The following is a 24973-nucleotide window of genomic DNA, read 5'->3' on the forward strand; positions in this document are numbered from 1 at the left end:
ATATTTGCAAACCATATATCTGATAAGAGAATTGTATTTAGAATATATAAAAAACTCTCACAACTCAATAATAAGAAGACAAATAATCCAAGGTAAAAATGGCAAAGAATTCAAATAGACATTTCTCCAAGGTAGATAATGTAAATGGCCAATGAGCATAAGAAAAGATGCTTGGCATCCTTAGTCATGAGAGAAATGTAAACCAAAATCACAATGATATACCACTTCACATCCATTAGGATGGCTATTGTAGGGGCCAGCCCAGTGGCGTAGCGGTGAAGTTCACACGCTCTGCTTAGGCGGCAGGGGGTTTGCCAGTTCAGATCCTGGGCATGGACCTATGCACTGCTTATTGAGCCATGCTGTGGCAGGCGTCCCGTGTATAAAGTAGAGGAAAATGGCCACAGATGTTAGCTCAGGGTCAATCTTCCTCAGCAAAAAGAGGAGGATTGGTGGCAGATGTTAGCCCAGGGCTAATCTTTCTCAAAAAAAAAAAAAAGAAAAGGGTGACTATTCTAATAATAATTTTCAAAAGACAGAAGATAACAAGAGATGGTGAGGATGTGGAGAAATTGGAACCCTCACACGCTGCTAGTGGGAATGTATGTAAAATGGTGCAGCCACTTTGGAAAACAATCTGCCAATTCCTCAAACAAACACAGAGTTACCAAACAACCCAGCAATTCCTCTCCTAGGTATATATACAAGAAAAATGAAAGTATACGTCCATAGAATAATTTGCATATGAATGTTTATAGCAGCATTATTCATAATTGCCAAAAAGTAGAAATGACCCAAATGTCCATCAACTACGAATGAATAAACCACATGTGGTATATCCACACAGTGGAATATTGTTTGGCCATAAAAAGGAATGAAGATACGTGTTACAACATGGATGAACCTTGAAAACATTATGCTAGGTGAAAGAAGCCAATTCCAAAAGTCTACATATTATATGATTCCATCATATGAAAATCCAGAATAGGGAAATCTATGGAGACAGAAGGTAGATTACTCATTGCTTAGGGCTGGGGAGGTGGGAATGGGGGACGCAGAGTGATAGCTAAAGGGTATGGGCTTTCTTTTTGGGGAGATGAAAATGTTCTAAAATTCATTATGGTGATGGTTGCACAATACCTGTGGATATACCAAAAACCATTGGATTGTACACTTAAAATGAGTGAAATATATGGTATGTGAATTATATCTCAATAAAGTTGTTTTAAAAAAGGAAAGTAAATCAATGTAATTCTCCATTAATGAGAAAAAGACCCAATAATATATGCTCACCTTAATAGATGCCAAAACAAACACTTGATATACACTCACACATGATAAAAATTTTATACATGGGGGAATAGAAGAGAAACCTGTTAATTAGAAAGGGGACATCTGCTATAAACACCTACACCAAACATCTTATTAGATATAAGATCAAATGCAAATATCAAGCGTATTTCTTTATTCCAGCCACAAATAGAAATGAAAAACTTTAAACAGCTATATTCAGATATAGTTCACATACTATATAATTCACTCATTTTAAGTTGACAATTCCATGGTTGTTTGTAGCTTTACAGATACGTGCAATCACCACAATTTTAGAACATTTTCATTACCCCCAAAAAAGTCCTGTACTCTTTATTTATCCCTCTATTATCTCATTCCTTCTTCCTCAGCCCTAGGCAACCACTAATCTGCTTTCTGTCTGCAGATTTCTCTGTTCTGGATATTTCATGTCAATGAAATAATACAATATGTGGTCTTTTGTGACTGGTTCCCTTCACTTAGTGTAATGTTTTCAAGGTTCATCAATGTTGTAACATGTATCAGTATTTCATTTTTTACAGCGGAATAATATTCCACTGTATGGTTATACCACATTTTGTTTATCCATTCATCAGTTGATGGACATTTGTGTTGTTTCCACCTTTTGGCTTTTGTGAATAATGCTGCCACAAACATTCATGTACAGACTTTTGTGTGGACATATGTTTTCACTTCTCCTGGGTAGATACCTACAAGTGGAATTGCTGGGTAGTATGGTGGTAACTCAACGTTTAAGTGATGAGGAACTACCAGTTTGTCTTCCAAAGAGGCTGTACCTTTTCACATTCCCACCAGCAGAGTATGAGGATTCCAATTTCTCCACATCCTTATCAACACTTGTTATTAACTCACTTTTTTCTTTTTTAAAGATTGGCACCTGAGGGGGCTGGCCCCGTGGCCAAGTGGTTAAGTTCGCGCACTCCGCTGCAGGCGAGCCAGTGTTTCATTGGTTCGAATCCTGGGCACGGACATGGCACTGCTCATCAAACCACGCTGAGGCGGTGTCCCACATGCCACAACTAGAAGGACCCACAACAAAGAATATACAACTATGTACCAGGGGGCTTGGGGAGAAAAAGGAAAAAATAAAATCTTTAAAGATTGGCACCTGAGCTAACTGTTGCCAATCTTTTTTTTTTCTGCTTTATCTCCCCAAATGCCCCCGGTACATAGTTGTATATATCATAGTTGCAGGTCCTTCTAGTTGTGGCATGTGGGATGCCGCCTCAACGTGGCCTCATGAGTGGTGCCATGTCCGCGCCCAGGATCCGAACCGGCGAAACCCTGAGCCGCTGCAGCGGAGTGCGCGAACTTAACCACTTGGCCACGGGCCAGCCCCTGACTTTTTTTTTTAAATTGAGGTCATAATGGTTTATAACATTGTGAAATTTCAGGTTTATATTATTATTTGTCAGTATTCTGTATAGACCACATCGTGCTCACCACCAATAATCAAATTTTTATCCATCGCCATATATATGTGCCCCTTTACTCCTTTCACCCACTCACCACACCCCTTCCCCTCTGGTAACCACTAATCTGTTCTCTTTTTCCATGTGTTTGTTTATCTTCCATATGAGTGAAATCATACAGTGTTTGTTTTCATCTGGCTTATTTTGTTTAACATAATACCCTCAAGGTCCATCCGCGTTGTCGCAAATGAGATAATTTTGTCTTTTTTTTTTTGCCAAGTAATATTCCATTATTTATATATACACCACATCTTGTTTATTCATTTATCAGTTGATCGGCACTTGGGTTGCTTCCACGTGGTGGGTATTGTGAAGAATGCTGCAATGAACACAGGGGTGCATAAGTCTCTTTGAATTGTTGATTTTGAGTTCTTTGGATAGATACACAGTAGTGGGATAGCTGGGTCATATGGTATTTCTATTTTTAATTTTTTGAGAAATCTCCATACTGTTTTCCATAGTAGCTGCACCAGTTTGCATTCCCACCAGCAGTGTATGAGGGTGCCCTTTTCTCCACATCCTTGCCAACGTTTGTTATTTCTTTACCTGACTTTTTAAAAAATTGTGGTAAAATATACATAAAATTTACCATTTTAACCCCTTTTAATTGTGTAATTCAGGAACATTCATTAAATTCACAATGTTAGACAACCACTGCCACTGTCAATTTCCGGAACTTTTTCATCATTCCAAATAGAAACTCTGTACCCATTAAACAATAACCCCCATTCTCCCCTTCTCCCAGCCTCTGGTAACTTCTCTTCTACTTTCCATTTATGAATTTGCCTATTCTAGGTACTTCATGTATGTAGAACCATACAATATTTGTCATTTTGTGTCTAATTTTACTTACCATAATGTTTTCAAAGTTTATCCATGTTGTAGCATGTGTCAGTACTTCTTTCCTTTTCATAGCTAAATAATATTCCATTATATGGATATATCATTTTTTGTTTATCCATTCATCTGTTAATCCACTTTTTCACTATTGTGAATACTGCTGCTATGAACCTTGGTGTACAAGTATCTCTTTGAGTCTCTGCTTTCAATTCTTTTGGGTATATAACTATGAGTAAAACTGCTGGATCATATGATAATTCTATGTTTAACTTTTCGAGGAACCACCAAATTATTTTCCACAGCAGCTATACCATTTACATTCCCACCAGCAATGCACAAGGGTTCCAATTTTTCCACTTCCTTGCCAACACTTATCTTTCAGTTTTTTAAATAATAGCCATTCTAATGGGTGTGAAGTTGGTATCTCATTGTGGTTTTGATGTGCATTTCCCTAATGACTAGTGATGTTGAGCATCTTATTGGCTATTTGCATGCTTTCTTTGGAGAAATATCTGTTCAAGTCCTTTGCCCATCTTTGAATTGGGTTTTCTGTTGTTGAGTTTTAGGAATTCTCTATGTAATCCAAATACTAGACCCTTACCAGATAAGTGATTTGTAAATATTCCCTCCCATTCTGTGAGTTGTCTTTTTACTCTCTTGATAGTGTCCTTTGATGCACAAAATTTTTAATTTTGAGTAAGACCAATTTATCTTATTTTGTTCTTGCTGGTGCCTTTGCTTTTGGTGTAATAACCAACAAATCATTGCCAAATTCAATGTCATGAAGATTTCCCTTATGTTTTCTTTTAAGAGTTTTATTGCTTTAGTTCTTAAGTTTAGGTCTTTGATCCATTTTGAGTTAATTTTTGTATATGTTGTAAGGTGAGGGTCCATTTCATTCTTTTGCATGCGAATATTCAGTTTTCCCAAATGCACTTCATTTTGAAATAACATCCCCGCATGGTTTTGAGTTACTACTCTCAATTGAATAGTAAAATCAATTCTATACTTTTTTCCCTCAGATTTTTAAAAATCATAGAAGGAGGTTTCTCCCCTCCAATAGGAAACCTGACGCTTGTCAGGCTCCCCATAGGGGCTGGTTATGCCCTAGTTGAGCTTAAATAACCACACAAATAATTGCAGGCATCAGGCAACCTGGAGCTGCGTTCCTTCAGCTTGGGAAGGTAAGAATGAGACACCATGCATGCAAAGTGCTCAGAAGAGAGCCTGGCATTTAGAAAGCACTTAGTAAGTAGTAGCTGGGTTGTGGATGCTCTTCGTTTCCCCATCCGTAAAATGAGCGAATTAGCTCAGGTGATACAGTCTCAAATCTCGAATGACTCAGGTTTTCCAGGCGCACGAGGAAATGCACGTCAGAGGGAAGGCGGAACACTGGCAACGCTGGGCCCAGGCCCAGCTTCACCATAGCATGTGCCGCCACCTCCCAGGCCTACCTAACCCGGCTCTGCAGCTGCCGGAAACTTCAAGCTGGTGGGGCGGAGAGCAGCCTGAAGGAGTACCTTAGTCGGCTCCTCCCACAGCCCTCTCGCGTTCCTCATTGGCCCCGTGAACTCGAGGCTCGTGACGTCACACGCGTGCGCCCCGCGTGTGAAAGGGGGCGTGGCCCACCGGGAAGGAGGAGACAAGATGGCGGCGTCCGTGGGACGTCGGTGTCCGAGATTGCTGCGCGGGGTCGCGTCGTGTCGGAACAGGTACAGCTGCTTGGGGAGGCTGCCCCGGGGTGGGGCGCGGGGGGCGGCCTGGGCCAAACCGGGGTCGGGAGAGAGAAATAGTATTTCCATCGCGGGCTCGCTCTGAAGAGAGGTCGGGTGGAGACGGAGCCACCCACCTTCACCTCGAGCTCCGGAGCAGGTGCGACTGCCGCCGTGTAGGGCTGTTCAGGTTTAGTTAGCGTCAGGCCTAAGCGCTCAAGCTTTGCTCTGTCCAGGTAGGTGGAAGTGCACAAGGGGCACGCACACACAAAACAGATGGAACGTGTGCTCCCTAGTAGAATCGAGGCGGGACTGGACGCCTCTTTCTCGGGGATTCTGTTCCTGAGAGGGGCGGTGTGATGTGGGAAGAGCACTGGACTGGGAGTCGGGCGGCTTTCACATCGGATTCTTGGTTTTGAAGCGAGGGGGTTGGATTCGGTAGTTTCAAAATAGTCTGTTGTGGAATTGGGGTCTTGGTTACTCTGGTGACTTCCAACTCTTAGGTTCTTAGAGCTGGAAGAGACCTGAGAGGTCATTTAAATGCAGCTTTTTTGGAGTTGGCGAAATTGTGGCCCTGTGAGATGAAGGAGCTTGCTCAATGTCACCCAGCCAGTTAGTAGCAGAGCCAGGACCACACCCGGGTACCTCTCTCTCACGCAGGGACCTTTCCTTCGGGCTTCCCACCATGAGGGCATTTATTATTTAGAAATAATGTGGGAGCATTTGGACTCTCGGAAAATGGATTAAAATGTTGGTAGCTATGACTCAGAGTTGGTTGCTCCGTGTCATTTCAGAGTTAAGGTTTGACAGACCCACAATACTTTTGTGTTTCCGGCAGGGATCATTTTGTCCGCATTGACCAAAGCTTGCGCTGTGCCTGGAGGTGACTTATCATTGTAACTTTGAGAAGTAAAAGGGCACTGAATTTGTACGGTGAGGGAAAAGAAACTGTCACTGGCTTTGCCGTGAAAGCTTCACTCTTCCATCGTTAAGTGTTCAGAAATGGTGTAGCTCTCTCAGGAGGCCGCTCTGCGATGTGGTGGTAACTGTTAGTATTTGGACAGGAAGGTCTCTGTGGTTTCAATGTTATTACCAGGTGTGCTGCTTGTGAGTCAGCCATGAATTCATCTAAACTGTGTCACGAGATGGAGAGACTAAAAAATGACACTCCTAAAATATACTTTTTAAAATGGTGGTGAGGATATGTACCTCACTCACCATCATTAAAAAAGGAAAAGGAAAAACAAGTCATACTTTAGTACCAGTGTAGGTAGATAAGACTGGATTTAGGTGCAGTGGGTGGAAGGAATGAGGATTTGGGTACAATAAGAACTTGTAGTTTTCAAAGGTATTACATATCAAGATAGAAACTGTATCAATACACAAAAAAAACCAAAAAGATAACATTCCCATGAGTTTTGAGTAAAGTAGTGTCTGTGAGACGTATAGATGAAAGCCTTGTATTGCAGGAAAGTTTTTCAATAACTGGATGACGTGGGGCAGGTGATAGATCAAAGAGAAAGGACCATCTTGGGTGATAATTTAGGGCCGTGTTTCCCAAACTTGTTTAATCAGAGAATGGGGTGGGATAGTTATTAGAAATAGAGATTCGCTGATATACCCCCACCCTGCTGCCAAATTCAGGTTAGTAGTTGGAGCTCTGGCAACTATGCTTTTAACAAGTGCTGCAGGTGATTCATAGGTTCAGGCAAGTGTGGACATAGTGTCTAGGGAATGGTTGCTTGTGGAAGACTCATTCAGAAATGTTTATGACATCGTGCCAGGGACCATGGGGGAAATAGAAGAAAAGAGAGGAACTAAAAGATATATTTGAAATAGGCCTTGTGTTTAAGGAACTTTACAGTTTAGTAAAAAAGAGGAAACACTCTACTAAATATTCTAATACAAGATAGAATGTGGAAAAAGGTCTTGAAGAGGGAGAACTTTGACAGGTTTAGAAAGCAGGAGAGATATAAGGATTCTAGTTAAAATGTTACCGCCAGGGGTGATGTTAAAAATTTTATAACCAGGACAGTGTGGGCACAGACCAATCAGAGTGGACACTAGTCATAGATAGTTGATGTGGCCATCCCAGTATGATGAGCTGAATATCAGCTCTGTTACTTTTAATAATAGTAATAAGTAACTAGGTGCCAAGCCCTGGGCTTAGGGTTTCACATAATTGTCTCAGTCCTAATGTGGTAGATCCTGTTCTTAGAGATGGAGAAACTGAGGCTTAGAATTAGTTAAGGAATTTCCTAAGGTCCCACAGCTAATAAGTGGCAGAACTGAGATTTGAACCACACAGTCAGACTTGAGTTTTAATCATGCACTGTAATTGCCTCCTTGCAGAATGCCCATTTGAGTTCACCATGTGGAAGAGATGTCTGATTGAGCCTCTCCTTTCATCTCCCTGGGGCTTAATCTCACTGTTGAGGTTGAAGTCCACTGAGAAGACAGACAAACCGCTGTGTTCGTGGAGACATACAGACAGTAAACGAGTGAACATATGTAGCATGTCTTCATTTCAGGTAGTGAGATGTACTGTGAAGAAAAATAAAGGAAGGCAATTAAAGGTTGGAGAGTGCTTGAGAGGGGCCACTCTTGGGCATATGGTGGTCAGGAAGAACCAAACTGAAGAGCAATCATTTGAGCAGAGAACTGAATGATGAGGGAGTGAGCCACATAGAGGGGTGTGCCCAGTAGTGTAGACAGCACATGCAAACGTATGGAAGGGGGCAGAGGTGTGGTATGTAGCAGGAGACATGAGTGACGAGGAGAGGGAAAGCAGCAGGACATCTCATAGGTCAGCAGGGACCAATTACATAGGATCTCATCTTTCTGTTTTGAAAAGATCACTTGGCTGTTTTGAGGCGAATAGAATATGAGAAGGCCAAGAGTGGAAACAGGGAGAACAGGCTATTGCAGTCCTCCGGTCAGAGATCGAGTGGCTTGGGCTAGGGTGAGAGTGGTGGCCATGATGAGAAATAGGCAGATTAGGATATATTTTGAAGGTAGAGTCTTCATGCCCTGCCAGTGGGTTGAATGTGGCTGGTGAGAAAGAAAGGACTTAGGAATGAGTCCTAGGGTTTTGACTTGTGTAGCTGGGTGAATGGTGGTCCCTTTTTCTGAAATGGTATATTAATTATAGTAACAGTGCCGTCATAACAGGTAAACGCGAGCGTCTCAGTGAATTAATACAGTAAAAGTTTACGTCTTGATCTTGTAAAGTCCCAGTGGGTGCTCCTGATCTGTGGGGCAGCAGTGATTCGGGAACCTGGTCTCCTGCCATCTTTAATACATGGCTTCCCAAGGTCTGCATGTTTGCATCAAGCAGGCTGAAAGGGGAAAGCCTGAAGGGTCCTCACATTGGCTAGAACTCAGTTCTGTGGCCACACCCTACTTCAAGGGAGGCTGAGAAATGTAGTCTGTTGAGTGCCCAGGAAGAAGAGGCAGCTTTGGTAAACATCTGGCTAGTCGCTGCCGTAGATGGACAACTCTAGGGGAAGAGCAGGTTGAAGGGGGGTTCGGGAGGGTAAGGAATTCTGTTTTGGACAAACTCAGCTGGAGAGGACTCACAGTGGGGATGCTGAGTCGCCAGTTGGAAATACGGATCTGCAGGTCCCTGAAGGAAGGAATCATCAGTATCTGGCTATTTAAAGCCATGCGACTGGATGAGCGTTTCTAGGGAGAGAGTGTAGACAGAGAAGAGGTCTGAATCCTGGGCTTGGCAACAGTTTGACGTTAGACAGAGACCAGAGAAGTAGGAGGAAAATCAGGGTCCCAGAAGCCAAGCGAGGAATGTATTTCAAGCAGGAGAAAGGGTAAAGGGGGTCAAAAGGTTCAAACTTCCAGTTATAAAATGAGTCTTGGGGATGTAACATACAGCATGGTGACTATATTAATAATACTGTATTGCATATTTGAAAGTAGCTAAGAGAGTAGATCTTAAAAGTTCTCAGCACAAGAAAAAAGATTTTTGTAGCTATGTATGGTGATGGGTGTTAACTAGACTATTGTGGTGATCATTTTGCAATATATACAGATATTGAATCATGTTGTATACCAAAACTAATGTAATGTTATATGTTAGTTATACCTCAATTTAAAAAAAAAAGAAAGGGATCAACTGTGGCAAATGCTGCTGAGAGGCTAAATAACGTGATGGCCAAGAAATGTGTGTTGGTGTTGACAACATGGGGCTTGTTGGTGACGTTGACAAGAGGTGACATGATAGGAACAAAAGCCTGGTTGAGTGGGATTAAGAGAGAGTGGGAGGTGAGGAAGTGGCGACAGTGAACATAGCTCTAGAGCTTATTATGAAGGAGAGCAGAAAAGTTGGGTGGAAACTAGAGAAGGATATGTGGTGGACGGTAAGATCACTAAGATTGGAGAAAGTACAGCATTTGAGGATGGGAATGATAGAGTAATAAAAGACAAACTGTTGTGATGAGGCATTTGTTCCAGGAGCCGGCGCTCCAGCAGAGAGCCGAGCTCTGGGTTCTTGCGCGGGGCTGTGAGGGGGAACAACCATGTGCAAAACCAACCACCTGAGAGCTGTGCATCGGTTATGGTGGATAAACGATTATCTCCCGTTCGTCCCTCCCCCAGCCAAAAAAAGAAAAAGAAAAAAGCCTTATTCAACAGTCTGCAAACATTCTTTTAGTTAGGAGATTCAGCATTAATTCTGGAACACACAGTACAGCAGTGTGCAGAACATAACAATGCCCCCTTTAGTAAGTTTCTACACTTCTTATTCTGATTCTGTTTGGAAAGCAGGGTTTTAGGCTTTTAGCTTCTGTGGTGGGAGTATCCACTCTAAGAGATGAGCATTGTTCAATGCTGAAAGAATGTTCATATTCTGAAACACACCCTTCTTTGTGTTAATAGCTGTGCTGTCTATCTGTCTGGCCTTAGGGGTGGGGATTGTCATGGTCCCATGCTTTTTCTCTGTACAAACCTTTTTGCTTATTGGAGACTCAGATTCATCATATTAGCTGTGTTAGCACCATGCTGTGAGGGTGTTTTTAAGTCAAGGAAATTTCATGTGAAAAAATGAAGGTCCTAAATCTGGTAATGTTTACAGGATATCTTTATAAGACATAACCACTAAATATCCATGGAAGTAAGTATTATTGTATGAAAGTCATAAATGCAGTTGTATTTTCCACAAGAATAGCAATTTAGACATTTATAATAGAGTAAATCATTACATCATTAAAGGGTTCCAAGTTAAAAAGAAGTGCTTACTGACAAGGATATGGTCTCTTTACTTTAGATTTCAGGCCAATATTTGGGGAAGCTGAAGTGCTATCTGAATTCAAAGTGGGATGTTTGCTCCTTGATTAAGGGGAGATCTAGCCGCTAACTAAAAGTTCACTGATGCCTTTCTTGCTGGCATCATCGTCTCTTATGCCACTGGGATATGTCGAGTTTCCCTGGGTGAAGACGGAACAAAGAAGAGAACCAAACTGAATCAGATATAATATTTTTCTTAGAGCTCAAAAGCTGTGAAAATAATTGGTAATTTTTTCTCGGAACACTTGAAACCTCTTCACTCTGTTGAAGTAGCTTTTGTGGCAAAATAGCCATGAAAGATAACTCAAAAATTCTAAACCAGTTGAGCCTTCCAGACTTGAAGTAGATTAGAATAATTCAACATGGTTTGTTTGTGTCATTTTTTTCCAGGATAAACATTTAAAATTTAAAATTTCAGCCACCTGCACTATTAGATTCTTTAATGAGTAGGGGTTAGATATTTACAAGGCTTCCTACAACTCTTTTGTGGTACAGAAATATCTGGCTTTGTGTAAGAGTACTGGCTTTGTTGCTCGTTATGATCTTAGGTTTAATTAAGAAAAAGGTAACTTTTTATTGTGAAATCATTTCAGACTTACAGAATAGTTATGAAAATAGTACATAGAATTCTCAAATACCCTTTACCCAGATTCCCCACATGTCGACTCTGTTTGTTTTTTCATTCTCTCTCCCTCCCTCTCCCTCTCTCCCCCTCTCTTTCTCTCTTTATGTGTGCGTGTGTAAATATGTTTTTTTCTTAAATATTGGAGAGCAAGTTAGACTTGATACCCTTTTACCTTTAAATATTTCAGCTCTTTTCCTACAAGAACATTTTCTTACATAATCACGGTACAGTGGTCAAAACCAGGAAATTAATATTGATATAATACTGTTATTGAATCTATAGACTGTATTTAGATTTTGCCAGTTGATCCAGTAAGTTTGTTCTTAATTTTAAGAACAATGTTTAATGTTTCATTTTTGCTTGGTTATAGCCTTCTTCACTGTGAAAACACTACCCTGAGCCATTTCCTACAACCCATAAGGAAGCTGCCTCTCAGAGCCTTTTGCACAAGTAAGTAGCAATTAGAGTGATGCTGGCCTCTCTGTGTTTCACTTTGCTCATCAGTAAATTGGGATAAACTTAGCACCTATGTCATAGGATTGTTGTTAGAATTAAATGAAATTGTGCCTGCGAAGTGCTTAGAGTGCCTGGCATGTAGTTATCACTGAAGCGTTAGCTATTAACTCATCATTTTTACTGGCTGTATAGTATTCCATTGCATGGCTGTACCATTTGGTGTTGGACATTTAAGTTGTTTCTAGTCTTTTTCTTCTACAGACAATTCTGTTGTAATGTATCTTTGTGCATCTTCAGGATAAATTTGTAGAGGTAGAATTGCTGGATGGAAGAGTTTACATATTTTACAATTTGGTATTTAGACCAAATTGCTCTTCAAGGAGAGTTGGCCCAGTTTACACTCATAGGAGCAGGAAGTGCTCGTGAGTGCCTCACTTTCCCACACCCTCACCAACACTGTGGATTATGAACTTTTTTGATCTTGTAAACAGCTGTTTGAACCCATACAAAAATGTGTATTATCTTTATTATCTAAATATCCTTTTTATTCTAGCATACCAAAAGCTATTTTTAACTGCCTAGTAAGTGTACTTTGGGAATAAAATGAGATGGTTAATGAGGACACAAACAAAAAGCTTATTATGGTAGTTAATAGGAGCACATCTGGGTTTTACTTATTTAATGAGGACTTGCATGCTGGAACACGTAGCAATAACAAGAAGGATGGAGGAGGAGCCTCGGACATTGAGTCATAATCTGGATCTGCAGGAAAGCTGTGCTCTTGTGAAGTGACAGACCTAGCAGAGAGGTGGTCAGGAGTGGAAGGTTCACTCTACTTACTCCTTCCGCTTGGAGGGTGAAGTGAGCCTTTGAGAAGGCAAGAGAAAGAGCCCTGTGATCGAAGAAAGGACCAGTGTCCCAGACAGCATTCAGTAGAGGGTGACCAGTCAGTCTAGGATGCTGACTCAGTGCAGGGAGGGTACACCAGTTCTCTTGTCACCAAATATTTCAGAAAGAGAAAAAAAATGTTTTTTGCTTTTTGACAAGTCTTTCTTGGTCAGAGGTTGACTATTTAGTTGTTAAGTAGTAGGGTTCATTAGGAATAATTAGAAGATGGAAGAGATTAATGACATCTACACTTGCTCATTAAAAAAAAAGAAACAGTAGGGGGCTGGCCTGATAGCATAGTGGTTAAATTTGCCTGCTTTGCTTTGGCAGCCCAGGGTTCATAGGTTCGGATCTTGGGTGCAGACCTATGCACTGCTTATCAAGCCATGCTGTGGTGGCATCCCACATGCAAAATAAAGGAGCATTGGCACAGATTTTGGCTTAGTGACAGTCTTCCTCAAACAGAAAGAGGATGATTGGCAACAGATGTTAGCTCAGGGTCGATCTTCCTCACCAAAAGAAAGAAAAAAAAGAAAGAAACAGCAACAACTAAAACATGGAGGAGGGACAGTGATGTCAGAAGCAGGATGATTTCCTTCCTTTGGAAGTTAGGCATTGCTAAGGTTATGCTCTTTGGTTTTGCACAGGCTACTGAGAATTCAGCTCTTGAGATTTTAATAAGAGCTTTGTTGAGATAGAATTCGTGTACCGTAAATTCAGCCTTTTAATTATGCAATTCAGTGCTTTTTGATATATTCGCAGAGTTGTGCAACTGTCACCACTATCTAATTTTAGAACATTTTATTCCCTCCTTGTGCTGCCCTTGCTTTGCCCGCATAACAGCACTTGACCTATTAAACTGTCACTGTCCGTTTCTCCCTACCCCAGGACACTGGCAACCACTAATCTACTTTATGTCTCTATAGTATGTTTCCTGTACTGGACACTTTATTTGAATGGAATCATACAATGTGCAGTCTTTTGTGGCTGGCTTTTTTTACTTAATGTTTTCAAGGTTCATGTTGTAGCATGTGTCAATATTTCATTCCTTTTTATTATCAAATAATATTCCATTGTGTGGATGTATCACATTTTGTTTATCCATTCATGAGTTGATGGACATTTGGATTGTTTCCACTTTTTGGCTATTATGAATAATCCTGCTGTTGAACATTCTTTTGCGGAGTGGGGGGAAGATTAGCCTTGAGCTAACATCTGCTGCCAATCCTGCTCTTTTTGCTGAGGAAGACTGGCCCTGAGCTAACATCTGTGCCCATCTTCCTCTACTTTATATGTGGGACATCTACCACATCATGGCGTGCCGAGCGGTGCCGTGTCTGCACCCAGGATCCGAACTGACAAACCCCAGGTCGCCAAAGCGGAACGTGCACACTCAACCGCTGCAGCACCGGGCCGGCCTCTTGAACATTCTTGTACAAGTTTTTGTGTAGATGTATGTTTCACTTCTCTTAGGTATATATCTAAGAGCAGAATTGCTGGGTCATATGGTAATTTTACATTTTAACATTTTTGGGGGAACTGACAGTCTTTTCCAAGTGGCTGCCCCATTTTACAGTCCCACCCGGAGTATGTGAGGGTTCCAGTTTCTCCACGTCCTTGCCAACATTTCTTTGTCTTTTTGATTATAACTATCTTAGTGGGTAGGAAGAGGTGTCGCGTTGCTGTTTTGATTTGTTTCCCTGATTACTAATGATACTGTGTTGGTTTGCTAGAGCTGCTGTAACAAAGTACCACAAACTGAGTGGCTTAAACCGTAGAAATTTATTCTCTCCCAGTTCTGGAGACTAGAGGTCCGAGATCAAGGTGTCACAGGATTGCTTCCTTCTGAGGGGTGTGAGGCAGAATCTGCCGCATGCCTCTGTTTAGCTTCTAGTGGTTTGCTGGCAATCTTTGTCTCCTTCAGCTTACAGCGGCGTCGCCTAGTCTCTGCCTTCATTTTCACCTAGCACTCTCCCTGTGTGCGTGTCTGCCTCCCAATTTTCCCTTTTCATAGGGACACCAGTCATATTGGATTAGGGCCCACCAATGATGCCCTTATTTTAACTTGAGCACCTCTGGAGAGACCCTGTATCCAAGTAAACTCACCTTCTGAGCTACTTGGGCGGGCACAATTCAGCCCATAACAGATGTTAAGCATCTTTTCATGTGCTTATTGGCCATTCAGATATCCTCTTTGGAGAAGTGCCTATTCAAATCCTTTGTACATTTTTAAATTGGGTTATTTGTCTTTTTTGTTGTTGAATTGTAAGAGCTTATGAGATTTTGCATTTGAGAATACTAGTGTCCAATGAGAACTGGGCCTGGATTGTAAAAGTTAGAGAGCCTTGGGTGAGAAATGGTACCTGGCTCGCAGTCATGGACTGGTTGGTGGCCCGCTGGGCAACCTTGATTAGTTTTTTGACCTCTTTGTGATTCAGTGTTTTCATCTTAAATTCTGTGACTATGGTGGCAATTGAGGTGCACTGTAGTTTCACAGGAAAGATCCTTGTCCCTTACTTCTTGATAAAATTTGGTGACAGAAGGATCTTAGTAGTGACTTAGGGTTGCACCTGCTTGTCAGATTCCTTCAGGCTCCGGTCATCTTTACCGAGGGCTTCTAAGATGCGTTGACTCTTCTGGGCTCTCCTGTTGATGCTGTGTTTGTATGACTCGTCCCTTCTCCCAGGCTCAGAATTTTTCTGTTTTTTGTTACAGGTGCCAGAAAAGTCCACACTGCCCCTGCTCGAAGCTTGTTCCTGCTGCGCCCCCTGCCTGTTCTTTTTGTGACAGGCACCGGGTATGCAGGTTACCGGCAGTATGAGAGGTACAGGGAGCGAGAGCTGGAGAAGCTGGGATTGGAGATTCCACTCAAACTTGCTGGTCCCTGGGAGGTAGGATTAAGGTGGAACCACCTTGAGTTCTCATCCAGCACAACTGTCTGTCACTTTTTAAATTGCCCCAAAGTTGAAATGTTTGAGGAAGTGAAATGTGCTTTTATTGGAGCTCAGGTCTCTGGTGGGTTTTTGGCAAGATACAGTTGTTCTACCTTTGGCGTCACGTCAGGGTTCCCTTCTGTCTCCAAACCTACCTATGGTCTCCCCAAGGGCTCTGAGTAGAAGTTTCCTGATGTTGAAATCCTGAGTGTTCATGCCTTGTGTTGGGGCTGGCATCCTGGCAGTTCATGCCCTTCTCAGTGTGAGGATGAGCTGAAACAGTCGGACTTTTGTGATGTGGATTAGTTCTCACCACGAACCAGACTGAAATAATCAAATTCCTTTATTGTTATTACTCAAAATGCTCTCCCCATGATAGGGCCACACAATAGGGACATGAGGTATAATGCACTGTCTTATTCATCTGTGCTTCCGTTGGCCAAGGCGATACCTAATTCAGAGCAGACATTCAGTAAATATTGAAATTAAATATAAAGGGGTAAGTTTGAAAATTACTTTCTTTTCAGCCATAATTTAGCAAATGAAAAATCTGAAATATCAGTATACTCTGCTAGCTGGGGCAAAAGAGGGGGTGAAAGTAGAGATGCTATGGTATTTGGAATGATGCGTTTGGGTTTCTTCAGGAGCCACTCCATATTGGTAATCCAGCTCAGCTGAATCCAGTAGCCAGAGTGTCTGGGTCCTGAAGGCGAGTCCCAACCCTGCCCCTCGCTAGCTGTGTGAACTTGGACATGTCACTTTTCGTCTGGTCCTCTGTGTCTTCAGCACAGTGGGTTGGATTGGAACATGACTCTGCGATTCCTTCCTGCTCTAACGTGTACATAGGAATCTTTGTTGGCACTGGCATTACATGCTACATTATAGGTTTCCTCCCAAAATCCTGTTTTGTTTTGGTTTTGACTTTCTTCCTCCAATAGAATCCAGTGTAAGGATTTCACTTGATTTCCAAAAGTCCTATAAAACTGTGACTTAGTCAGCTGGCCATACAGATCCAGATGTGTCTGTTACCCTGAGAGGTGTCTGTCTGCGTGCCCATGTGTCTGCTCTTTGGCCTGTCCTTTTGGCTTGGACTTCATAATAACCTGGTAGTATATCACAGCATCCTTTTGGTGATTGGTAATTGTGTCATGTATGAGACACACTTTCAAAGTATGTTGTACTCCTTTATTTCCCTTGACGGTGGTGGTTTCCTCTGTAAACATATCCTCCTCTAGATTAGTAGAGTACTTGTAAGACTGTGATCATGTGACTCCACTGAAGCGTTAGACCTAAGCTGACTTCCCTCTGACCCCAGACATTTGTCAGGCTGACTCATCTTGTGACCAGCTCACATACTTTCAGGAAATTCCTACTCATTTCAAAGGTATCCCAAGAGAATCTATATTTGAAAGAAATCTGCTGCTTCCAAAATCATGAAAGACCGATGTCAGAAGTTTTTTTTAGCATCCACCATTTGTAGAACTGGTATTACCAGCATGAATGAGTCAAATACCTGAAAGATGATTGTTTGTAAAGAGGACGGGGTTGATTAGCTCAGAAGTTCTAGGGCCAGGACAGTGACAGGACACTGAGCAGAGTGTCCTAGTGCAGCATGAGATCTGAAGCCCCTGCTGGTAGAGAACTGAGCTTAAGTTAGATCCTGGTGTTTTGGTTGAGTAACATGGCCACAGGACGGCTCCTGGATTTCTAAGTTGGGCTCCGTCATTTCTGTCTGTGAAGAGGAAGTGGTCTGGACTCAGAGTAGACATTGTAAGGTTTCAGAAGAGGCAGCAGGCTGTGAGACGGAGAGTCCTGAACTGGCAGTCGGGGGCTGGGTCCCAGTCAGGCCCCTGGCCCCACCTAATCACCGTCATCTCATATGAAAACGAGTGAGGACCCCCGTCTGGCTGATCATCAGAATTATTGGGGCGCTTTAAAAATTGTGGATTCTCTGGTCTCTCTCCTGGAGATTTAGAAAGATTGGACAAGGCTCATGATCTTTGTTTTAAAAAAGCCCCTGGGTGATTCTGATGACAGCCAGATTTAGGAACCATGGACAGATGAGCTGTAAGGTTCCTTTCAGGGCTCCATTTTTAAGTGGCAAGTGAAAATTTCTGGTGGTGATTTGCTGGACTGTAATCCCTTGATATCCCTGAGGTCAGGTCTGGCATTTCCAGAGCTGAGAGAGAACACAGGCTGGTAGTTACTGCTGAGATGAGCCCCTGGGGTCAGGATGATTTCGTTTTACCAAATAGCATCTTCTGGGTTTCCGGAGATCGACATGGGTTGAGGGGCGAGGTAGCCTTCCCCACGCATGAAGCATTCCTGTTAGCTCCTACTGGTCAGTGTGCCAGCAGGAAGCCTTTGTTCCCCTTTCCCATCTTGTAAATTTCTCTTGTGCCAGAGAAACATCTGCTTATCCCTCTGATTCAGAACTCTTAAGAGAGTGGTTGTAATACGTTATGTTGAACAGCACTTCACAATTTGTTGAACCCTTTTCGTTACAACAGCTTACTGAGGTGGTCAGGGCAGATGTTAGAGTCATTTTATAAATGGAAAGACTAGTTGGTAGCAGAGTGGGTTTCAGAACAGAGATCTTTTTTTTTCTTTATGAGGAAGATTCACCCTGCGCTAAGATCTGCTGCCAACCCTCCTTTTTTCTTTCTTTCTTTCTTTTTTTTTGCTTGAGGAAGATTAGCCCTGAGCTAACATCTGTGCCAGTCCCCATGTACTTTGTATGTGGGATGCCTCCACAGCATGGCTGATGAGCAGAGCAGGTCCGCACCTGGGATCTGAACCCACAAACCAGGACTGCCGAAGCGGAGTGCATAGAATCTTAACCACTTGGCCACAGGGCTGGCTCCCAGAACAGAGATCTTTTGATGCCAGATCCCATATTCTTTGAACAATACCATGTGGCTAGTAAGAGGTGTTCTTAATACGGAAGTCAGACACTGATTGCAAGAGATGGAGGTGAGCTCCCTGTCCACTGGGGCTTGCTGTGTCCTTGTGGTACCTCCATTCTCTCAGGGCTCTGACTGTTTAAAATGTGAGTGAATGTGAGCGTACTGACTTGAGAAGTTGTCTGCCGTGTTGTAGGTGAACATTCATGTTAGACCTCCCTCCCCTAGCATAGCGCTCTTCAAGAATTTATACCCAGATCTTTCCTTTATTTTACTAGAATTTCTTTTTGTTTTTGGTAACAGTATGGAAGAAACCGTAACTCCAAAATCTATGCCACCTGCTTACTACCAGCTGTGCTCTGGGGTGTGGGGGCAGGGCTCTCACAGAGGGGCATGGAGGGCAGAGTGTTGGACAAGGTCTAAAGAGACTTGAGCTCTGGGCGCCATCAGCTGCGAGACCTTGGGCAAGTTCTTTTACCTTTCTGGGTTCTGTTTTTACACATTCAAGAAAATATTTCTAAGATCTTTGCCTGCTCTAAGATTCATGGTCTTTTTATGGTAGGAAAAAAAAAAGGCTCATGCAGTTGGCTGAGTAGAAATGAAACCTTTGTGTTTGCTGCTATGGGATTAAAGGAATCCTGTAACTAGCAACAGAGTAACCTGTTAAAGAGGGTGCTCCAAAGTCCCCAGAAGCTTGCAGAAGCATCTAGGGTCTAGGTTCTCTCTTTTTATATATATGTGGCATCACTTTCCCCAACGTGGAAATAGCTTTGTCCTTTATCTAATTACAAAGATGTGTTCATTTAAGAAAAATCAGAAAATGTTGCAAAATATGAAGACGAGAACAATGATGACCCATAATCTCAGAACGCACAGGAAACCACAGGTAACATTTTGGTGAACATTAATTAGCCCTTCCAGGCTTTGGCTGTGTTTAGGAATGTGTATTGTTAATTTAATTTTTATTTTTAATGAGGTGGTTTTAAAAATTTCAAATAAAATATGATCATATAAAAATTCAAATAGTTAAGAAGGGTTTACATAAAAATAAGTCTTTGACGGGGCTGGCCCTGTGGCCGAGTGGTTAAGTCTGCGCGCTCTGCTGCAGGCCTCCCAGTGTTTCGTTGGTTCGAATCCTGGGCGTGGACATGGCACCGCTCATCAAACCACGCTGAGGCAGTGTCCCACATGCCACAACTAGAAGGACCCACAACGAAGAATATGCAACTATGTACTGGGGGGCTTTGGGGAGAAAAAGGAAAAAATAAAATCTTTTAAAAAAAAATAATAATAAGTCTTTGATTCTCCACCTCATCTACTGATCACATCCCCACTCTCCAGAAATAAGCAAGCATTTTTAATATTTATGTATATCTTTCCAGAAAGTCTCTCCATACCTACATAGCTTTTGTTATTCAAAGTTGATTTAATTTTTTCCAATTTTATTGAGAAATAATTGACATACATCACTGTATAAATTTAAGGCATACAGTATGATAGTTTGATTTATATATATTGTGAAATGATTACCAACAGTAGTTTCAGCTAACATCCATCAACTTATTTAGATACAATGAGAAGAAAGAAGAAAAGAAAAGAAGAAAAAAAAATTCTTTTTGTGATGAGAACTCTTAGGATTAACTCTCTTAACTTTCCTATGTTTTTTACAGCGATGTTAACTATAGTCATCACGTTGTACATTACATCCCTATTACTTATTTATCTTATAATTGGAAGTTTGTACCTTTTGACCACTTCCTCCAATTCACCCTCTGCAGCATAATCTCTTCTCTTTTTTAGATTCCACATATAAGTGAGATGGTACAATATTTGTCTTTGTCTGACTTATTTAGCATAATGCCTTCACGGTCCATCCGTCTTGTCACAAATGGTAAGATTTCCTCATTTTTATGGCTCAATAGTATTCCATTATATATATACACACATACCATGCCTTCTTTATCTATCCATACCTCACTAGACACTTAGGTAGCTTCCATGTCTTGACTATTGTAAATAATGCTACTACAATGATTTAATTTTTAAGTCAGCTTTACTAAGGTATTCTTTACATACAATAAAACACACCCTTTTTAAGCATACAGTTCATTGGCTTTTGATAAATCTACACACCTGTGTAAGTGCTGCCACACTCAAGATGGAGAACGTGTGCCCCTTTGCAGTCAGTATCCACCTCTGGTTCCAGGCAATCACTGATCTGCTTTCTTTCACTTTAGGTTAGATTTGTCTTGTGAGAAATTTTATATAAATGGAATATACTCTGTTATATGTGGTTTATTTCACTGACCATATTATAGTATTGTTGTTGATGTCTTCTTTTAGTTCTGTTAGAGTTGCTTTACAAATTTTGGTGCTCCTGTGTTGGGTGCGTATATATTTACAAGTGTTATGTCTTCTTGGTGGAGAGTCCCTTTTATCATTATATACTGTCCCTCTTTGTCTTTCTTCACCTGTTTTGCTTTGAAGTCTACTTTGTCTGATATTAGTATAGCGACACCTGCTTTCTTTTGTTCATTATTAACTTGGAGTATTGTCTTCCATCCCTTCATTCTGAGTCTGTGTTTGTCTTTGGGGCTGAGGTGTGTTTCCTGGAGGCAGCATATTGTTGGGTCTTGTTCTTTGATCCGTCCTGCCACTCTGTGTCTTTTGATTGGAGAGTTCAATCCATTTACATTTAGAGTGATTATTGAAATGTGGGGGTCTACCGCTGCCATTTTATGTCTTGTTTTCTGGTTCTCTTCAATTTCCTTTGTTTCTCGTCCCATGGTTTAGTCTGTTCTGATGTAGACCTGCTACTCTCTGTTGTTGTCCTTCTACTTATCTCCTTTGCTCTTGGTTTTGTAGTCCCTTTCCTTTTTTTGATTTTTCAGGAATGAGGGTTTTCCTGAGCATTTCTTGAAGAGGAGGTTTGGTGGCAATGAACTCCCTTAATTTTTGTTTATCTGGGAAAGTTTTTATTTCTCCATCGTATTTGAAGGATATTTTTGCTGGGTAGAGAATTCTCGGCTGCAGGTTTTTGTCCTTCAGATTTTTGAATATATCATTCCACTCTCTTCTAGCCTGTAAAGTTTCTGCTGAGAAATCTGCTGAAAGCCTGATGGGGGTTCCTTTGTAGGTTAATTTCTTCTGCCTGGCTGCCGTTAGTATTTTCTCCTTGTCATTGACTTTTGCTAGCTTCTCTACTATATGTCTTGGGGTTGGTCTACTTGCATTGATAAAGTTTGGAGGTCTATTGGCTTCTGTCACATGAAGTTCCATCTCTCTCCCCAGGTTTGGGAAGTTCTCAGCCATTATTTCTTTGAATAGGCTTTCTGCCCCCTTCTCCCTCTCTTCTCCCTCTGGTATACGTATAATCCTTAGGTTGCATCTCCTAATTGCGTCAGATAATTCTCGGAGAGTTTCTTCATTTCTTTTTAGTCTTAGCTCTCTCTCCTCCTCTGCCTGCAGCATTTCTATATTCCTATCTTCCAAATTGCTAATTCTTTCCTCCATATTATCGGCCCTACTGTTCAGTGCCTCTAGATTTTTCTTAATCTCCTCTATTGTGTTCTTCATTTCCAGTATTTCTGTTTGGTTCTTCTTTATAGTATTGAACTCTTTTGTGACATAGCTCCTGAACTCGTTGAGTTGTCTGTCTGAATTCTCTTTTAACTCATTGAGTTTTTTAATGATGGCTGTTTTGAAGTCATCATCATTTAGGTTGTATATTTCATTGTCTTTGGGATTGTTTTCTGTGTGTTTGTCATCTTCCTTCTGTTCTGGAGATTTAATATATTTTTTCATATTGCTTGATGGTGTAGATTTGTGCCTCCACATAGAGATAGAGTTTAGTCACTGCTTCCACTTGTTTCTACTGGTGTGGTGGAGGGACAGCTGTTTATACTGCACCAACCAGGAACCCTATCAGCTGTTGCTAACTGGGCCTGGGCCCCTCCTCGTAGTCACAGTGGTCCTGTGGGTTCCCTCTTCAGCTGTGGGGGCCGTCACAAGGGGGCTTCAGACTGCTGGTGCCTACTGTTGCAGACCACCTAGACGTGCTCCCTCCTTAGGGTCTGCAGCAGTGTTATGGGCTTTCCCAGCGGCCAGGGGCAGGATCACTTATATTTGCAGCTCTGTCACTGTCGGCGCCCACAAAATCTCGCTTGTCCGCTATAGGTCACAGCAGAACTATGGGCATCTTCTGCAGTCTGTGGTTAGCTCACCTAGCATTGTGGATGCTGGGCGGGGCCTCTCTGATAATGGCCGGTAAAGACTCTGCCTGCTGCCAGGATGGAACTCTAGAGTTTCTCCCCTGGGCCGCGCACCCAGCCACTGGAGCTCCACCCAGCCCCAGTCCTCTCCCAGGAGATTTCTGGTAGTCCTGAGCCCCTCCCGGGTGAAAGCCTGGTCAGCGGAGCTGGTGGCAGCAGCAGCTGGCGGGCTGGCGCGCCGTTTGGGATTCTCTCCGGGAGCCCCCAAGCGTTGTGGGTACTGGGCGGGACCTCTCTGCTAATGGCGGGTAGGGGTTTTCCCCACTGCCTCCGGTATGTAACTCTGGAGCTTCCCTCTGGGCTCAGGTGTAATTGCGGGGGGCTTAGGTAGGGCTCTGTTCACCTGTTTCCACCGTCGCTCCTCTGGTGTACGCTCCCTCCTGCCCTTGGCATGCGGCGATGTTCTGGGGGCGTCCGCTGGAAGAAAGCTGCCCGCAGGCTCTAGGCTGTTCGGGGGTCGGGGTTGGAGAGTTTTCACCTATCTCCACCTCCTCCCGGAGGGAAGTCCGTCCGCCTTCCGATGTATAGCAGTGTGGGTCTCTCTGACGTCCTGAGATGCTACATAGATATCCTTTGTCAAGCGATGAATGTCCAATTAGTTGTAGATTCGAAGGGAGAGAGACAAAGAAGTCTGCTCACGCCGCCATCTTGGATCTTCTCCCCTTCACTGACGATAATGTTGAGATCCATCTATATTGCGTATATTGACAGATTGTTCCTTTTTATTGCTGAGTAGTATTTCATTGGGTGGATATACCACAAATTATTTTTAATCCTTTATCTGTTGGTGGACATTTGGGTTATTTACAGCTTTTGACTATTATGTATAATGTCTATATGAATATTTGAGTATAAGTATTTGTGTGGACATTTGTTTTCATTTCTCTTGTGTAAATACCTAAAAGTACAATTCTTTGGTCACAGGTATGTGTATATTTAACTTTATGAGAAATTACCACACTGTTTTGAAAGTGGTTGTACCATTTTGTGTTTCTATTAGCAATATAGAGAGTTTTTGTGATCTTGCTAAATACACTTATTCTAGTAGTTTTTTTGGTAGAAATTTTCATTGTAGAGACTCTTTTTCATTTTAGAAGTTTCAAGTGATTCTCTTTTATGTCTTCCATTTCTCTTATTATGCTCATATTTTCCTGTAAATCCTTGAGTGTATTGTACTTGTTTATGTAGCCATCTCAAAGTCCTTTTCTCCTAATTTCGTTATCTTCTCTCATTTCTGGATCTGTTTCTATTGACTGATTTTTTACCCTCTTCCTGATTGTTTTCTTGCCTTTTCACATGTCTAGTTATTTTGATTCAGTATACATTGTGAGTTTTGCTTTCCTTGAATGCTGGATTTTGTTGTTTTCCATTGAATAGTGTTAGATTTTATTCTAGCAGTCAGCTTATTTGTGGATCACTTTGATCCTTTTAGGTTTGTTTTGAAGCTTTGTTAGGATGAATTTAGAATAGTCTTTATGCTGGGCTGGTTTAGCCCTGCTACTGTACTAAGGTGTGACCCTTCTCGGGTGTCTCCTAAATGCCCTGAGTAAAATACAGTGAGGAATTTCTATCTGTCTGGTTGAAATGCAGATGTCTCCTGGTCCTGTGTGAGCTCTGGGAATTATTTGGCTTTCAGCTCTCACAAAGATTATTCTTTGCCAGCCTCATGGAATTTAACTCTAGAAAGTCAATGCTTAGTACTCAGCAAGGGACTCAGGGGAACCCCTCTGTAGATTTATGGAGTTCTTCTCTGCATGGCTCCCTCCTTTCTGGTTCTCAGCCTTAGAGCACCTAGCTCTTTATTGGTGTAAAGTCACCTGGATTTCATTACAAACAAGGAGGGCTAGGATTGCTGGATCATATGGTCATGCTATGTGTAACTTTTTGAGGAACTGCCAAACTTTTCCTCGGTGGCTGTACCATTTTACATTCCCACTGGCAGTGCATGGGGGTTCCAATTTCTCCACATCCTCACCAACGCTTATTTATTTATTTATTTTATCGTGGTCATAATAGTTTATAGCATTGTGAAATTTCAGTTGTACATTATTGTCAGTCACCATATATATGTGCCCCTTTACTCCTTATGCCCACCTCCCAATGCCCTTCTCCTCTGGTAATCACTAATCTGTTTTTTTTGTCCATGTATTTGTTTATCTTCCACATCTGGGTGAAATCATACAGTGTTTGTCTTTCTCTGTCTGGCTTGTTTTGCTTAGCATAATATCCTCAAGGTCCATCAT

General features: G+C 42.0%; 1 protein-coding gene across 5 annotated transcripts in view; it reads left to right on the forward strand.

The window, feature by feature from the left end:
* Positions 1–5226: 5226 nt before the first annotated feature.
* PISD (phosphatidylserine decarboxylase) overlaps positions 5227–24973 on the forward strand; it is a 38513-nt gene continuing 18766 nt past the window's right edge. For 2 of the 5 annotated variants that reach the window (XM_070628477.1, XM_070628476.1), the window contains exons 1-3: positions 5251–5356; positions 11650–11729; positions 15339–15514. Coding sequence is in view for 4 of the 5 variants with exons in the window: in XM_070628476.1 (XP_070484577.1) it covers positions 15423–15514 (92 nt within the window). In the remaining variant the exon portion in view is untranslated. Of the gene's footprint in view, positions 5357–11649; positions 11730–15338; positions 15515–16148; positions 19346–20259; positions 20351–24973 lie in introns of those variants that run through there. The other 3 variants (XM_070628474.1, XM_008534569.2, XM_070628475.1) reach the window with 3 other exon arrangements.

This window comes from Equus przewalskii, chromosome 7 (genome assembly GCF_037783145.1).
Source record: "Equus przewalskii isolate Varuska chromosome 7, EquPr2, whole genome shotgun sequence".
Taxonomy (NCBI): Eukaryota; Metazoa; Chordata; class Mammalia; order Perissodactyla; family Equidae; genus Equus; species Equus przewalskii.